Source organism: Desmodus rotundus, chromosome 2, assembly GCF_022682495.2.
Source record: "Desmodus rotundus isolate HL8 chromosome 2, HLdesRot8A.1, whole genome shotgun sequence".
In the NCBI taxonomy this organism is placed as follows: domain Eukaryota; kingdom Metazoa; phylum Chordata; class Mammalia; order Chiroptera; family Phyllostomidae; genus Desmodus; species Desmodus rotundus.
In genome coordinates, this window is record NC_071388.1 from 159,985,112 (window position 1) to 160,003,225 (window position 18,114).

At 41.7% G+C, this 18,114-nt stretch overlaps 1 protein-coding gene across 3 annotated transcripts in view; it reads left to right on the plus strand.

Moving 5' to 3' along the window:
- The window catches only part of MAP3K20 (mitogen-activated protein kinase kinase kinase 20), a 158,238-nt gene that overhangs the window by 7,719 nt on the left and 132,405 nt on the right, over positions 1-18,114 (plus strand). For 2 of the 3 annotated variants that reach the window (XM_053918785.2, XM_053918786.1), the window contains exon 2: positions 5,124-5,316. In XM_053918785.2, coding sequence (XP_053774760.1) covers positions 5,158-5,316 — 159 coding nt within the window. In that variant the 5' untranslated portion in view covers positions 5,124-5,157. Of the gene's footprint in view, positions 1-4,520; positions 4,958-5,123; positions 5,317-18,114 lie in introns of those variants that run through there. The other variant, XM_024561483.4, reaches the window with a different exon arrangement.

Below are 18,114 nucleotides of genomic sequence, written 5' to 3' on the forward strand. Positions count from 1 at the left end.
TGTCAGGCGACATCCCCCCAGCCTGTATGGTAGATACTTTATATTTAAAATAACTTTGAGAGTTTATGAAGCAAAAGTTAGAAAACTACAAAGTTAGAACTGGGAATAGTTGCGTGGAGAAAAGTTGCCTTTCTTGTGTAAAAGCATTCATTTCAACATGGTGGGATGAAAACATCACATGACTGGATATTCTGTGTAAATACGTTCACATAGATGACACTTATCATTAAGTTCTGGTGTATTTACTGGAGAATGCATCAGAAAAATAAGAACATAACTTGATTAGGTAGCAGTCTTCCCTAAGATGCTGTAAATATGATTAATCAGCAACTCAGGTTTTTTATTATTCTGGTCATAAGTTGACCCTCTTAGAATAGTGATTTTAAAATTAAAGGAGAGAAAGCTCCAGGGGAAAAAGAAATATATTTGGTCCCACATTCATAGACAGCAGAGGGAATCTCAGTCAGGCTTTGCAAACCCACAAGGCTTTGCCCAGCTCACTGGGGTTCAAACCGGTCCTTGTGGACCCCGGCATTGTCAGTCTCTTTGGTCATCAGAAGGGACTTCATTTTGTGTGGTCTCGTATGGTCTCGGTAAAACTTCACATAATCACATTGCCAGTTTCTAAGTGACAGGATGTATCACAGAATGAGTAACCGTGGTTCTGGGGAGAACATGACTAGTTGCCTCGTCTCAGAGGGTAAAGAGCGTGGAGGTCTGTGCGTCTCAGAGGCCCACCTTTCTCTGGCTCCCTTGGGCCAGTTTCAGATGTGACTCATCTGCCTCAGTGCGTCCGTATTCCCTGGACCTGCTCTGCACCAGAGGGTTTAGATTTATTCATATTGATCTCATGCTGGTTCAGAATCTACATTTATTTTTAAAAAGGATTTTCCTTCCTCTCCCCCTCTTTTTCCTTCTTCTTCTTTGGACTCAGAGACACCCAATTCTGAAGGTCCCAAACCATATATTCTTTCAGTCTCCCAAGAAGCCTAGGCAGCACTTTCCAGATAAACATTTGCTTCAGAATCCTTTGGGGGTGAGATGGGGGGACTTGTAAATACTATAGGTCTCAGGTTGTACTTAATCTAGTTGGAATCTTTGCAGCTGCAAAAGGTATAATGGAAGAATAGCCAGAAACTATTTACTTATTTATTTATTTGTTCATTCATTCAACAAATATTTTTTAATGGAAACGGGGCATATGCCTGGCTGTGTACTGGATGCTGAAGATCCAGATATAAATAGAAATGACTTTTGCCTTTAGAGAACTTACGGTCTGGTGGGAACTGAGGGGGAAAGATGAATGGGTGAAGAAAGGTGTTATGGCACAGGAGAAGGAAATTGTAACTCTACTCATGAGGCTCAAAGGAGCTAGTGGTGGCCCTGGCCAGTGTGGCTGAGGCACTTGGAGCATTGTCCCATATACCGAAAGGTTGTGGGTTTGATTCCGGGCCAGGGCACATACCTAGGTTTTGGATTCGATCCCCAGTCAGGGCACATCCAAGAAGGCAACCAATTGATGTTTCTCTCTCACATCAGTGTTTCTCTCTTTTCTCTTCCTCTGCCTTTAAAAACAGTGAAAAAATGTTCCCAGGTGAGGATTAAAAGAAAGGAGCTGGTTGTAGACAGGAGTTTATTTTTAAAAAACAGGAGCTTTTCTAAGCAAAGACACGAGGTGCAAAGGTGTGGAGATAGGGGAGAGATTGGCGTGTGCGGGGAACTGCGAGTGGTTCCTCCTGTGTGTGGGGGGGGGGGTGGAAAGACAGGAAGTGAAAGCGGCTGTCGGTGGTAAAGAAAGAACACAAGAGAATGTCCCAGAGTTAAAAGACAAGACTTACAGACAGAATTCACTGAGGGCACTACCAGTGAATGCCAAAGACTCACCTCTAAGCACATGCTGTTGATTTCAGGATTCCAGCCATGAATAAGATCCTAAAAGCTTTCAGAAAGGAAAAGATAGGTAAAAAGGATTCGTAACCAAAGTAGCATCAGTCTGCTCTATAGCTACATTAGAAACTGGACTATGAAGTAATACTTCCAAAATTATAAGAAAAATGATTCCCTACTTAAAATGACATACCCAGCCAGGCTACCAGTTGGCATTTTAAGGCACAGATTCTCAAAAAAATTACATTCAGGGCACTCTTATCAGGTAGCTAAAGGCAGACATGCACCATCAAAACAAGAAGGCAAACCAGGAAAGAGAAGCCAGGAGGTCCAGGGACAGGGGTTCCCACAGAGGAGAACGTGCAGGAAGTTATTAGGATGGCGTGAAGGGAAGTCTCGGTCCAAGTCAGGCCTTGAGAGATACCGTTCCAGCCAGACTGAACCAAGATGAAGGGTATAGGAGGAATGTCCCCAAGAAAAAAATAGAATAAAAAAATTACATGATGTTTCTATTCTATTAAGAGTAGCGTTGCTGTTCTTGGGAGAGTTGGATAAGGTTAGTAAGTGTTAGGTGTATAAAGAGCTAAGCAAACAACAGAAGCAAAAGCAGAGCAACTAATAACTCCAGGAGAAACCAGAAGTTATTCGAGAAAGGAAAACTTATGAATCCTACAAAGCACTCCTGGGAATAACACTCACCTTGTCGACTACTGTATGCCGTGACTGTTGACTTAATTAAATGTTACCACGTGGTTGGAAGCTGGGAGGATTAGGCAGATGTGACACCTTGTACGCAGAGAGGTTAAGGGTAGTATATGAGAACTAAATCCTTGTCTTCCACAGCGCGACATTAATAGATAGTATCTATAATGGAACAACCAATAAATAACAATATAAACACATTTTTTTAGAAATACAGAGGTAAGCCCTGGCCAGGTGGCTCATTTGGTGGGAGTGTTGTCCCAGGCACCAAAAGGTTGTGGGTTCGATTCCTGGTCAGGTCACATACCTGAGGCAATTGATTTGATGTTTCTTTCTCTCTCTCTCTCATTCTCCCTCTTCCTCTCTTAAATCACTAAACCTATCCTCCGGTGAGGATTTAAAAAAAGAAAGAACGAAATCTGGAGAGAAATCCTGGAAGAAAACGCTAAAGGAGTTGAAAGTAGTTCCCTCTGTAGAGAGAATTGAGTGGAGGGAGGGGCGGGGCAGGGCAGTTCTAATTTTACTGTTGGCTTTGTAATTCTGTTTTACTTTTTAGACTTTGATAGAAATATTGAACCAGTATCTGTAACACTGAGGGACTCTTGCAAGTGGTGTTTTGCATTTTGTTGCACAAACTTTTTAACTTGCATATTTTGTGTGCCTTACCTTTGGCACATTCCTAAATTTTATCCATATGTTGTTCTTTTCTATGATTAACTAATTAAAAATTGAAGCAAAGTTTAATAAAGGTAAATATTGACTCAAGTATGTATCTAGACTATACCTAGATACTATAGTTTTTTTCTGACTGTATTTTTATGGAAACTCCAAGTTATCTTTTCAACTTCAGAGGATAAACGGCCTTCTCTCTGACCTTCTCCCCAAAGTTGAGCAGAGCTTGACTCCACGTGAGAAATCAGCGTTCGTCAGTGACCTGATGTTCCTAAAATGGAGTTGCTCGTCAGCTGCACGTTGACATCTCGGAGCCGACTGTTTACATCACTCAGCGAAGCTACAAGTTGTCTATAAACACATGTTGTCAGTTTGTATAGATACAAACTGCCCCTTCCACCTTTTTATTTTGAAAACAATCGAATCCCACAGAAAAGTGACAAGAGTAGTGAAATGTCCATGAACTTCCCCCTAGATTTGCCAGGTCTTAACATTTTGCCACATTTACTTTCTCTCTGTGTATGTTCACACTTTTTTTGAAAGTGGGGAGAAGCTGAATCATTGTAAATTAGGCTGTAGATATCACACTTTAATACATCTCCCAAGAACAAGGGCATCCTCATACAAAACTAAAGTACCATTATTTGCCATAGATAATTTATTATTACCTAATACAGAGTTGATATTCAGATTTCCCTAAAATCCCAGTAGCACCTTCTGTAGATTTCCTTTTTGATCCAGAATCCGGTGATCATGCATTGCATTTAGTCACCATTTTTTAATCCTCTTCATGCTACAAGTTTCCCCGCTTTAAAAAAAAGCCTCTTTCACGACGTTGGCAGTCGTGAGGAGCCCTGGCCGGTGGTTTTGTAGAATGCTCTGCACGCGTGTATTTGTCTTTTTGCTCCCTCGTCACACCATTCTGGTTTATAGTTTGGGCAAGCATGTGCGTACGAACTTCTGTATCCACCTGCTTTTTATGCAGTTGAAAATTTTAGTGTTTTGTTTTCCAGTTTGTGTGTGTTTTGTTTTTCCTGCTAATCTATAGCTTGGCGTGGGGTGTGAAGGGTGAACACTTACCTGGTGAATGGTAAACACCTGAGACTGCAGCAAAATGTCACTCTAATGATCTCTGGGAGGGGAAATCTGTTCCTCTGGAAACAGGCATAATATTTTTTTTAAACATTCTTGGCAGAGGTCTTTGGATGACTTAATATTCTGTAATCAAGGGCAAATCTTCTACTCTTTAATTAACTTTCTGCTACAGTATATAGTCCGGGGAACCACTTCAGAAAACGCTTGGCCAGCTTTTCTGTCATCCCTAGGCCGAATGTTTTTGCTTTTGGAATCAGCGTTGAATGTGTGCTCATTTTGCAGCACTGTGGCTCTCCGTGGGCCAGGATGCTCAGTTGCTTAGGCAATGTATATTTTGTGTGAAGTGAGCACAACATGGAGAGATGGCGTGCCTCACATACCAGGAGAGCGATGCAAGCGTGCTGTTGAAAGCATGCTTCCCGTTTGTCAGGGCTCCGTGATAGGAGACCTGGTGACACAGTAGCCTTTCGGCAGAGCTCCTGGGATGTGCAGGAAGTGCAGCTGCAGGTTTTGTCGGGGGGAAATCTGAGCCATTTCTCTGTGGACAGCTGGGTGGCAGAGTCTGGGCAAGTTGCTGTTGAATTTTGCACGGGCTGCCAGAGTAAGTGTTTTCATTTTGATTTGTTTATAGTCCTGGTTTTCCTTCTCCTGAGTCATCCCAGATTCTTTCTGCCAGTTTCACAGGACTTATTATACGTTATTTAAAGTGGGATTCAGAGGATTCATTCTAATATATTATAATCCAACGTTTTTCTTTCTCTCTGCAGAGTTTGTGGAAGTATAATACTTTGTCATTATGCGATGTCGTCTCTCGGTCCCTCCTTTGTGCAAATTAAATTTGATGACTTGCAGTTTTTTGAAAACTGCGGCGGAGGAAGTTTTGGGAGTGTTTATCGAGCCAAATGGATATCACAGGACAAGGAGGTGGCTGTGAAGAAGCTACTCAAAATAGAGAAAGAGGTAAGGTCTTTTCTTGCTATCAGAAGTGGTCACAATTGCACTTATGTAAGTTTTTCAGCTAGAGTCAGAGGTCACAGGCTGCCAGGGACCTAGCAAAGCCTTTGGGGCTGATCCGCGAGGCCGTTTCCCAATTTCCATTCCGGGAGCCCCATAAATAGAAATTATTGCTGCGTGTGCTTTAGGCTTGAGTTCTGCTAGGGGTCATCTGAACTGAGAGGATTTCTTTCCATGGCAGAAAGACCGACTGTTCTCTGAACTCTCCTGGAGGAGAGGTAAGATTTCAGACCTTTTCTTTTCCCTAGATCGGCCAAGAGGGGTCAGTAAAGAGTAACGTGTCCAGTTTTCATCCCCTTTCCATTTTCTGTGGGTGAATTTGTGGCCATTGGGAGTTGTCTTTTAAAAAATGAACAGCATATCCTACTGAAATGTAAGCACTACCAGTGTTTTGGATTTCGCCTCTGCCTGAAGCCAAAAGTGATGGACTTGGTTTTCTAAAAGAATTAGGAGGTGCCAGACAGAGCTGCCCTACTTACAAAACCAGAAAAGGCTTTCAGAGTCTGGGATACGTGCAGGTGGTAGTCCAGCTCAGAACTCACGGGCCCTTCATCGTGCTCAGGAATGTGATACAACATCACCCCCACATTCAGCTCGGCTGAGAGCAAAACGGATTGTAGAGCTGACCCTCTGGATCTTGTTTTGGTCATTTCTATTTTTCTATTTCTACTTCTACTGGTCCTGTTTTAGCTAGTTATGATACTTTTCAGTATCCTTTTAAAGTGAACTTTTCCGTCATACCTTTTAATCTCCCTGAGTGACTTCATTTTCCCCCCCATTACTTGCTGTTGGTAAACCGTGGCAGTTGATTAGAGAGGGCGACCCAAAAGGCAGCACCGGGGGGCCTCTCCTCCCGGCAGTGCCGCACACTTGTGCGCCACCAGCAGCGCTTCCGGTCATTGAAGCAGGTCAGAGGCCTGAGATAGGCCTGCCCCGGGGTATCTCCAGGTTGTGGAAGCTCAGGCAGTGAAAGCCTTTAAAGCCGACGTGTGCACAGAACCGGAAGGGCGCTAGGTAGAACAAGTTTCCTTCTCCTCGTTTCTCTATCAACACATTTTTAAATAGTAGCCCAATAATAAAACCACTTCTTCCTCTGGACTGAACCTAGCTTCTTTTATCTAGTGAACTTTTAAAGCCTTTATAAGAAGCATTATTTATACCTTTTGTGCAGGGTGGGGAAGTAGAGCTGTGAGAAATGTATGGTGCCTCCCGCAGGAGGGCCAAGTGAGATCCGGGAGACCAGACCCCCTGTTTATTTTTTAAACTCTGAAACCTCTGGTTGACATGGTGAAGAATAGAAAATGAGTCAGTTCCATCAAACTTCAGTCAAGGAAGTGTGTAAGTGGGCCGATATTTTTATACATTAGGTCGTGCAACTTCAGTACCACAACCCTGCCTTTATGTGATTGTTGGATGTGAGACTTTATGAGACATGAAGCACATTTTGATAGGAAAACAATAATTGCAACCCACTCCCTCCACCCCCACCCATACTTAATACCTTTTGACCAGCTTAAGAGAGCCAGAAAATGACACAGGAAAGCACAGGAGGGTGGGGTGTGAAAGTAGGAATTGATAAGTGCCAGGTGCTTCTCTGGTGTAGGCTTTTATTTATTTATTTTTAATATATTTTATTGATTATATTACAGTTGTAATATATAGCTATTACAGTTGTCCCATTTTTTTTCCTCTTTATTCCCCTCTGCCCTGTAGCCCCTCTCCACCTTCCAGCATTCCCCACCCCTCTTAGTTCATGTCCATGGGTTGTACATATAAGTTCTTTGGCTTCTCTATTTCCCATATTATTCTTAACCTCCCCCTGTCTATTTGTACCTACCAATTATGCTTCTTATTCCCTGTACCTTTTCCCTCATTCTCCCCCCACCCCCTCCCCTCTGATAACCCTCCATGTGATCTCTATTTCTGTGAATCTGTTCCTGTTGTAGTTGTTTGCTTAGTTTGTTTTTGTTTTTGTTTTTTTTTTAGGTTCAGTTGTTGATAGTTGTGAGTTTGTTGTCGTTTTACTGTTCATATTTTTGATCTTCTTTTTCTTAGAGAAGACCCTTTAACATTTCATATAATAAGGGCTTGGTGGTGATGGACTCCTTTAACTTGACCGTATCTGGGAAGCACTTTATCTGCCCTCCCATTCTAAATGATAGCTTTGCTGGATAGGGTAATCTTGGATACAGGTCCTTGCCTTTCATGACTTGGAATACTTCTTTCCAGCCCCTTCTTGCCTGCAAAGTTTCTTTTGAGAAATCAGCTGATAGGCTTATGGGTTACTCCAAAGGAGATAGTTACTCCTTTGTAGGTAACTATCTCCTTTTTTCTTGCTGCTTTTAAGATTCTTGCCTTATCCTTAAACTTGGGTAACTTAATTATAATGTGCCTTGGTGTGTGCTTCCTTGGGTCCAATATCTTTGGGACTCTCTGGGCTTCCTATAAGTCTTGTTTGCCAAATTAAGGAAGTTCTCTTTCATTATTTTTTCAAATAAGTTTTCAATTTCTTGCTCTTCCTCTTCTCTTTCTGGTACCCCTAGGATTTGGATGTTGGAACATTTAAAGTTGTCCCAGAGGTCCCTAAGCATCTCCTCATTTTTTAAATTCTTTTTTCTTCATTCTGTTCCAGATGAATGTTTATTTCTTCCTTCTGGCCCAAATCATTGGTTTGAGTCCCAGTTTCCTTCCCATCATTGTTGGTTCCCTGCACATTTTCCTTTATTACACTTTGCATAGCCTTCACTTTTTCCTTTATTTTGTGACCACACTCAACCATTTCTGTTGCATCCTGATTACCAATGTTTTGCACTCTGCTTCTGATAGATTGGCTATCTCTTTATTGCTTAGTTTTATTATTGGAACTTTGATCTGTTCTTTCATTTGGGCCATATTTTTTTGTCTTGGCGTGGCTGTTACTAGTAAGGAGCCTTAGGTATTTGCCAGGGCAGGGCAACCCACTTTTGTGGCGCTGTCTGTGGGGGAGGGGTCCAAGAGGGAACAGTGTCCCTTGCTTGGCTCTTGGCTGTCTTTCAGTCACTTCCCCCACTACCCACAAGCAAATTGGACCTTTCTGGTGCTGATTCCCGGGTGGGTGGGCTTGTGTACGTTCTAGGATCCTGTGGGTCTCTCCAACGAACTCTCCTGTGAAGCTAGGAGTTTTCTCTTTCTGGCTCAACCCCCACAGGTGTTTTCAGTCAGAGGTTTTGAGGCTTTATTTTCCTGCACTGGAACCCTGGCTGTGGAGTTTGTCTCACTCCCCAGTTGTTCCTCCCAGTTTATCTGCAAGTGAATGTGGGACCGCCCACTCCGCCAGCTGCTGCCTTGCTGCCAGTCTTCTCTGCCCCAGTGCCCATCTCCACCCCTCCTACCCGTCTGGATGAATCTTTCTTCTTTAATTCCTTGGTTGTTGGATTTCCATACAGTTTGATTTTTTGGCAATTCTGGTTATTTTTTGTTTTAAAATTTATTATTGTCCTTTTGGTTGTATGAGAAGGCAAAGTGTATCTACCTACACCTCTATCTTGGCCAGAAGTCTGGTGTAGGCTTCTCACCTGGGTGTCCTGCGTCATGCAAATATTGAGTGGGTTACAGTAAAATGCAGGGACATAACTCATTAACTTATAAGTAGGGAAAAACAAACTTTGTTTCAGCTTTGGGGCTTGGTTCAGTCAGTGATTGTCAGTGACAAAGAGACATGGTAAACTATTGCAGAGCAATAGTGCGTCCCCACACTTACTGAATCAACATGAGTTTAAGATGTAGAAAAGTTTTGCTAGGGGTTGGCAGCTGCTGGAAAAGAAATATGCATTTCTTTTGTAAATTTATGTTATATTCTATGAACTAGGTATTGGTTTGCTAGATATTGGCTTTCTAAGTGGTAAGATAAAAGCAATTACCTCTAGATTTTCCTTTAATTTATAGATTCACTCGTATGTCACTTGGTCATTTTTGCCAATGAGTTTTAGAAGCAATGGAATATTTAATAATATGTTTGTTGCTCATTCATGTATTTCTTTAAGAATGACCTGATATCTGATTAAATATATGTTTTATAAACTTAGTAAAAGATGGAGAAAATATGTACCAAATTCTTTAACTTTGCTTATCTGAGAAGATAGAGGAAGACTATTCATTTTTCCTTTATTTGTAGACCTCTAATTTCGTGAGTATGTATTACTACTTTCCTCTGCTTTAGTGAGTGTATATTACTTTTCTAATTTAGAAAAAGATGAAAATGATATTTACTTTAAATCTCAGTAGTTCCTTTTTTGTTTTTCCAGTCATTCTTTAAAACTTTACTTTTAAAAAACTTTTACACCTAGGGAAAAATTGTAAGAAAAGTACCTTGAATTCTAGCATATCCTTCCCCTAAAATCACCGCTTACTAATATTTTGCAATATTCCCTTCTCTATAATATTTTTACTTACATGTATTTATATATATTTAACTTTTTTACTGAAACATGAGAGTAAGTTGCAGGTACTGTGTCCCTTTATACCCAAATATTTGGGCATCTTCCAAGAACACAACCATACAACTGAATTTGATACAGCTGTCAAATTCAGAAAATTTAACATTGACTCCATAACAGTACATCGATTTAATAAAAATACAGTCTATACTCAAATTTTGCCCGTCGTCCCAATGATGGCCTCTTACGGGAATTTTCTTCCGACCCAGGATCCAATCCAGGCTCACGTCTTGCACTTAGTTAATATCGCTGCTTAGTTTGCGTTAATCTGTAGCCATTTCTCTGCCTTTTTAAAATCTTTTAAACTCTGGCATTTTGAAGAGTGCAGGGTAGCTTTCTAGAATGTTCCTTTTTTGGGCTTTATCCTATCTTCCCTCCTCTCGCCTAGTTTAAGGCCATGTCGTTTTGGTAGGAATGCTACTCAGGTCATGTGTCCTGGGCGTATCTTAATGAGAGACCACCGATGCCCGTTTGCTCCATCACTGGTGGTATCCATACTGAACCCTTGATTAAGGGAGGGGCTCACCCAACTTGTTCACAGTAAAAATCCCTCCTTTTCCTTAGTAACCAATGATGAAGCTGCTGGTAGGTACTTTGAGGCTCTGTAAAATATCTTCCCTCAGCAAACATTACTCTGTGTTACTGCACCATCGGCGATTCCTGTCTGAATCACGTATTATAATGACAGTTATTGTGTAGAAAGCACAAAGTTCTAGCATAAATGAGTGTCCTTTTCTTCTTTCCTTCCTTCCTTCACTTATTTATTCATCCATTTATTCATTTATTTAATTTATTTATCGTTTCATTGTAGACTTACGGATATTCTTTTCAAACTCAAAATGTTACAGTCCATTTTTGTGCTTTTCCACTTTCACGATTAAATTGTCCCTGATTTAGTAAGTTAAGAATCCTTTCAGGTTGGCTCCTGTGTCCTTTTGATATGTCTTCATCACCATTTTTTTAGCATTTCCTTACCTTTTGGCACAGAAGATACTCCAGGATCAGCCATTTCTTTTAAGAGCCCTGTTTCTGGCTACATGATTTGGGAGTGTGATATTTAGAAGCCAAGATTTCAAATTAGGTATGCTTATTATAGATTGTTAAAAAAGAGCCTTTGTTCTTTTGAGAGAAAAAAATGGGTATAGATAAATTTTATTTATGGAAGCATTTAATTTAAAATTTTAACATCATGGATCAGAAGAGCTATGATCTGTAATATGCTCCTGTTAGAAATGTTAATTGGTAAAATTTTTGGAGAAGAATATAGCAAAATGTATCAAAAAGTCTTAACATACACTTCCTTTGAGACAGAAATTCCCCTTTGGGGACTTTCTCCTAGGAAGTAGGGAAGAATCCAAGCTGTGCAGGAAGAGGAATGTGAAACCCTGTTTGTTGTTCATCTTACACGTTTGAAGGTGCAGGAGTAGAAACAACCCGGGTGTCTGCAACAAATTATCTTTTAAATTACGGAGTATTTCACTCCCCTCCCCCCAAAAAGGCAAATATGGGAGGTGATGGATATGTTAATTAACTCAATTGTGGGAATCCTTTCACAATATATATGTATATTAAAATCATTGTGTTGTACATTTTAAATATGTTACAACTTTATTCATCAATTATACTTCAGTAAAGCTGAAAAAATTATGCTACATTTGTATAACAGAATTCTATTGCGCCTTGGAAGAATATTTAAAGTTAGGAAAATGCATATAATATACTGCTAAGTAGTAAAAGCAAGCTCCAAAACATTTTACTGTACTCTGAAGTGTCTGCTTGGTGTCTCTATAGTGTTTTTATTTTTCTTATACTGTCTTTTGTTTTCATAATTTTCTATGATCACGTCGTATTTTTGTCCTGCACCCAACATTTTATTATGACGAATTTCAAAATTAAAGTGGAAATGGTTTTATAGCGCACATCCGTGTACCTCCCTTCCAGGGTCTATCGTTAACATGAGTACCTGTACTTGCTGGATCGCGTGTGTGCCCGGCTGTGCAGCCTTCCATTCATCCGCCCACTTTGATGCATTTCAGAATAAGTGACAGGCGTCAGCACGTTTCCCCTGAAACCCTTTAAAGCATAGCTGCTATTACCAGAGTTCAGTATGTGTTTACAGTTTTCTTTCCTTGTGAGGTAAACTTTACATATAATCCTTATGCAATCATTAAGTATGTATCATTAAGTTTTGACAAATGTGAACGCCTTGGGACCCACCTATTTACTTGTATAATCAGAAAAAGCTCATTTAAAAATTGCAGCTCTGACAGTCTGTGGCACTTTCTAAGCCCGGTCGTGTGAGTTGAGTTGTATAAACATGCTTAGTACGTCCTAAATCCCTAAAATGTTGAGTGTTTACTTCCCCATAGCAGTGCTATAGGATTTTCAGTGGTAATTTAGCTTTTCTGTGTTAGTTGAAGATTTACTTATCGTGCACTGTTTATTTTTGTTTTAAAAAGTTTTCAACAGGAAAAAAATATGATCTGCAGAATATATACCAAAGGTATGAGAAGAAATCGTGATTGTATCTTTTTTGGAAATTTTAGTTGAGCTGAGGTCAAACCAAACTGCTGAGGCAGAAATGGAAGCCCGGAGGGGAGGGGAGGGAAAAGGAGGGCATTGTGGGTCACTGTGTCCTCTTGCCAGCTGCCGCGGACCCAGAAATCAGTCCCTGCCCACGTAGTCCCCCCGCATCCCAGCGGCTTTCAGAGAGGGTTCATCAGAACGGCGTCGTTTAACGTTCACAGTGCATTTCCTGATATGCAGACCAGATGTGTCTGTACATGATTTTCTTTTTCTGTCTGAGAGATGGAAACCTATAAGCGTTTGATTTGCTGATATTCACCCGATAGTAGGAAACCAGATTTAAGTCTGAGATGTGAAAGAAACAAGATCGCTTTGTATTTCCCCAAAAGAATTGAAAGGAAGCAGAATCCTCCAGAGGTAAAATATGAGGCTTTCTCTTTATCTGCCTTGCCTTTTGCACTACTCTCACTCTCTTAACTTAAAAACATTTTTTTCTACCCCAATTTGAGTTTTCGTGGAAATGTTGAAAGCCATATAAGTTCGAGTTTCAAAACTGCCCCACGTTGTAAATATTTATAAAGAGAGAAGATCAAAAATGTCAAAACGGATCATAAGAACAGGAACTATCGGTAACTTTTTATATAAAGGGGAAAATATCCCCATGACCCAGAAAACAATCTCAATTTTGACACAGAGCTAGGAAAGAACTAAAACTAAAAGCTTTTGTTACACAAACTTCATCAACATGGCAACATTTAGTGCTTCGTAGAAGCTAGTTAATGTTGTTACCACTTTATTAGTTCACAAGAGACCCTTTTTTCTCTGCTTCGTAGTTCTGTAGCTGACTTAAATTTGCATTTGCTTCAAACGTAGGAATGCTGTTTTAATGTTTTCCCCTGAACACAATGAAGAAGAATACTACATTTACTTTCTTAGTAAATCCTCTCAGTATCGATGGGACCAGTACAGACAAAAATTAAATATCATGGATACTTGAATCCTGGCATAGTTTCTGTGACAATTTGTCCAAAATGGTACTCCAGAAGGACCACTTGGTGTGTTTAAGCCTCAGGAGAGCCAGCTGAATTCTACTGGCGTTGACATTTGAAGTTGCTGCAGCGCCGAACTTGTTTGTTACAGCATCTCCACATCCCTAGTCTCTTCTTCACTCAGGAGTCCCTTCTTGAGTTAATTAGGACAACCCCATGTCAAATTTTTCTCTCTTCAGTCAGAATTGACCCATCCTGGATTCTGTTCTTTTAGGTCAGTGGTTCTTAAAGTATGTCCCTAACCAGGAGCATCAAGCATCGCTGGGGAACTTGTTAGGAACGCGGATTCTTGGGCCGCACTGCACACCTGCTAACACAGAAACTGTGGCGTGTGGGGCTGGGAAGTCTATGCTGTAACAGGCTTTCCGGATGTTTCTGATGCCCCTACAGTTTGAGAACCACTGCTTTCTGTTGTACCTCGCCAGTGACGTGTCAAATACAAGGGGTTGGAATTTTAGGTACTTCGTCAAAATGGTGGTGGAGAGACATTTGTTGTTAGAGGGTGTTTAGACCTTTAAAGTCACTGTGGTCCGGTGACCACTTGTGCCCAGGCCCTGCTTGGCAGCGTCATCGAGCTTGATGATCTAAAGGCAGGCTTGGGAATGGCAGACATCCCCGAAAACCTCAGGCAAACCCCTTCCGACTCCAAGCCCGCCCCAGTCTGGTTCTCACCTGACTTCCCAGCTTTGTCTTTCATTTCCTGACCTGAATCCCCCTCTCCTGTTCAGCCGCTCCCCTGTCCTGCTTTCCCATCCTGGTGACCTTGTTCACATCCTTTCCTTCACCCGTGACACCTTTGTCTTCTCTGTGGGCACATCCTACTCATTCTTCAGGTTTAACTTCTTTCCTCTTTGGGAAACACTCTCAGGCCCCACCAGCATAATCGTTGTCCTTTTCTTCCTGAATTGATACCAGTTAGTACCCATACCACTAATCTGACTTGTGATTAAACTGCCTTGCGATTAACTCTAGTTAATCTAAGCTGTTACTTAACTCTAGTACTTACTCTAAGCTGTTGCCCCTTAACTTTCACGTGAACGTGCCATGTCTTCTCTTCTGAGAAGTGGGGCTAATCACAGAACCTACACCACAGGGTTTGGTTGTTGAGGGGATTAAACGAGATAATACGTGTGAAGTATCTAGAAGAGTGCTTGACACCTAGGAAGACTTGGGTAATAGTAACTAGCAGATGCACCTTCACAACCATTCTCTGAAGTCAGGGTGGCACATGGGTGTCGTGAGAACTTCAGCTGGTTGGTTCCTAGAATCTTAGGTGGGAAGGGGTCAGAGGCCACGTTTCCCGTCAGCAGGAGAGGCATGACGAGGCTCAGCGTGGATGTGGAAGGGCAAGCACGTAGGTGGTGAGCCCTTCGAGGGCGAGGACTGCCATGGCCTTTGTTGCTGATGCCATCACATCCCCAGTCACCAGCACTGTGCCAAGTACAGATGCCCTGTGAGCCGAGTGCTTCGTTGGGGGCTTTCCGTTGCTGCCCTCTTCTTCACAGCCGTGTTACAAGACTATGACTTCCATTGGGCAGACCAGAAACTAAGGCTCAGGAGTTAAGCAACCTGGCTAACACAAACAGCACCTTCCCTTGCCTGCCTCACAGCCCCCGGCGCCGCGCCTCGCTCCCAGTGCAGTTTCTGCTCCTTGATGCTTGGTATCATGCCACAGCAGACTAGCCCTTCATTCTCATTCAGGAAAGATATCCTGTATTTCATTGTCTTCACTTGCTCTGTGAGCTGTGAAAAGGGTAGGGCACATCTGTCCTTATTGTATCTCTGGTTGTGACCTGCATTCGACTGCGTAGTAACAGAACTCTTGGTACTTACCTTTGGCTTACCTGGTGTTGGATTTTTATAAATGCCCTAGCTTTTGTACCTCCAGGACTGGCCTGCCATTTCTGCTTAAGGAATTTTGAACATTCCCCTGTGCTGTGCTTCGACTGTGTGCTGCACATATAAGTCGTCATTTGAACTAGAGAATAAGCAGTTTAAAATAATGAATTCCTGTATTTGATAATTAATGCAGTCATCACCCAGAAGTCTATATTGAACAGCTGTCTGTCACTCAGCTTTTTTTTTATGACATATTTCTGTTACTGGGGGCTTATAATCTAAGATACCCCAACGTGAACTGCTACAAAGAGGTATAGAAAATTGGCAGTTACGGAATAGCACTATGATGTAAAGGATAGCATAGGGAATCTAGTCAATAGTATTGTAATTACTATGTCTGATGCCAGGTGGGTAATAGAATTATCTGGGAATCACTTCGTAAATTATATAGTTGTCTAACCACTATGCTATATGCCTGAAACTAATATAAAATAATATTGAATGTCAGCTGTAATTGAAAAATAAAATGTGAAAACAATAATAAAGAAACATAGAAAATTTGGCACACGTTGAACAAATAAGTAAATAAAACGAGTAAGCATATATTACTGATATTTCTAAAGGTAACACGCACCTTATGGGAGAGGTAACTTTCCAGTGAGGAAAAGCTATAGGAATGGTTTCTTCTGGGACCAGGGGGAGTTTAGAAAATTTCCTGAACCGTAAATAAAGTTCTTATGTTATGTGAGGTGCAATTACATTAAGACAAACGTCACTCTATTATACTTTTCAGATAAAAATGTTTTTAAGCCAATTGGTAAAAGACAGACACCATTTGATCTCACTTACATGTGGAATCTAATAAACAAAAATAGACTGATGAACAAAATAGAAACAGAGGCATGGATACGTGGAACAGACTGACAGCTGTCGGAGGGAAGGGGAAAGGGAGGCATGGGATGAAAGAAGGTGAAGGGATTAGGCAAAGAAGTTTATGCATGGCCCGGGGACAGGGACAAGGGTGTGGTGTTGGCCAGAGGGAAGGGGGCGGGGGCTGGGTGGAGGTAGATGAAGTGGGGCGGGGGGGGGGGGGGGGGGGGGCGGGGGGGGGATGGGGACATTTGTAATAGCGTAAACAATAAAATTTTTAAGAAAAGAATAAAGAATAAGGTTTCAACGTGGGAGATGTTTAGAAATAAAACTGAGGAATGCAGCCACAGAATAATGTGAGAAATAGAAAGGAGTGCAAAAACGAGGGTAAGATTTAGAAACCGACTGTCGGAGAGAAAGCAAGGCTGTGAACTGCATGACCAAGAAGAAGAAAGGATCAAAAGTAAGATAATGAGTTCAATTTGGAACATTTTTATTGAAAGTATAAAGAACATCCGAGTGGATTACAGAGAACACTGGGTTGCTCACCGATATGCCATCACTTATTTCAGCAGGAGATAAAGGGAAAGTCAGAGTGAACTAAGCTGTAAACCCTGACTTAATGTCTCCTCTGTCAGTCCTCCGCCAGGTCCTTAGTGAGACTTCAGCTGGTGTTTATGATCACTGCGAAAAGCGGCCAAACTAGCATTAAAGCAGTGAGTGATTTCTATTGTTCCTGGTGGCTCTGTAAGGAAATCTAGAGAACAGAAGTGCCAGAGGGCAGGAAAGGGCTCCGGGCTACTCCACCCTCTGGTCATCTGAGGCATCAGAGTGCCCTGGCCTTGTCTCACTTCTGTTCAGCGTGGTTATCGATGCCTCGGGTAAAGGCGATGCAGATACCAAATACGGAGCAAATACAGAGTTCCTTAGTTTGACAGGATAGGGGAGCGTTGGCAAAATAAGTTCAAAATTATTTCTAGCAACTAAAATAATAGAAGCCCCCAAAAAACGTTTAAATGATGAATGTTTAGAAGCTTGATTTGGTAATAGTTCCTGTGAAAAATAGACCTGAGGTTTTCACTGAACCCTAAGTTCAATAAAAGCCAAAGTGTAAACCTGCACCACAATACAAAAAAATTAAATATAAAACTTGGCAAAAAAAATTCATCATGTTTTTTTACTGATTGGGACACAGCTCAGCAGTTTTCTGAATTTGGGATATTAGATTTTACAGGGAAAATGGCAATTTGAGCACTGTAAGGAGAATAGGACAGATGAAGGGTGTGGAAAATTATACCACATTTTAAAAAAAGAGTGGGAGAACTGAAGATACTCAGCCCAGCCAAGAGTCAAAGGGGTGAGGGCCAGAATGTTGTCTTAAAGAGCTGCAGGGCGGCCACCTGGACGACTGGTGCACAGTCAGTCCCGAGAGCTGCGCTGGGGCGAGCAGCGGGCAGGCAGGCAGCCGTGGCCAGTTCACTCTGCGTAAGCACACACTTCCTGAACAGCACAGCTGGCCAACTCAGTGCGTGGGCTGCGGCAGGAACAGCGCGGCTGAGGTGGTCAGGCCTCCCTCTCTGCTGTGGAAGGAAGTCACGTGCCAGGTGGGAAGTTCATTTTGGTAACCACGTGTGTAACATTCGGTGACCCCACATTTTCCAGAAGGTGGCAGGAGTAACGTCCTTCCGCACGAGAAGCTGTGAATTGAGCCAGTACGGTGAAGTGAAAGGGATAGATTTAGAGTCTGGCATCTTGGATTTGAATCTCAATTCTGCCGATTGTAAGTTGTGCCATCTCACAAAGCTCAGTGTCGTTATGTAGAAGTGGTGAGATGATGTACATGAAGTGCCTGTATCACTTTTGAAAAATGTGGTCAATTGCGGGTTTTATTACTAAAAGAATGTTTTATTTGCAAGAGAAAGCTCCTATCATTCTTGTTTTTGTTACTTAGTCATTTAAAATTTTTAAAATCCTTTCAAAGCTTT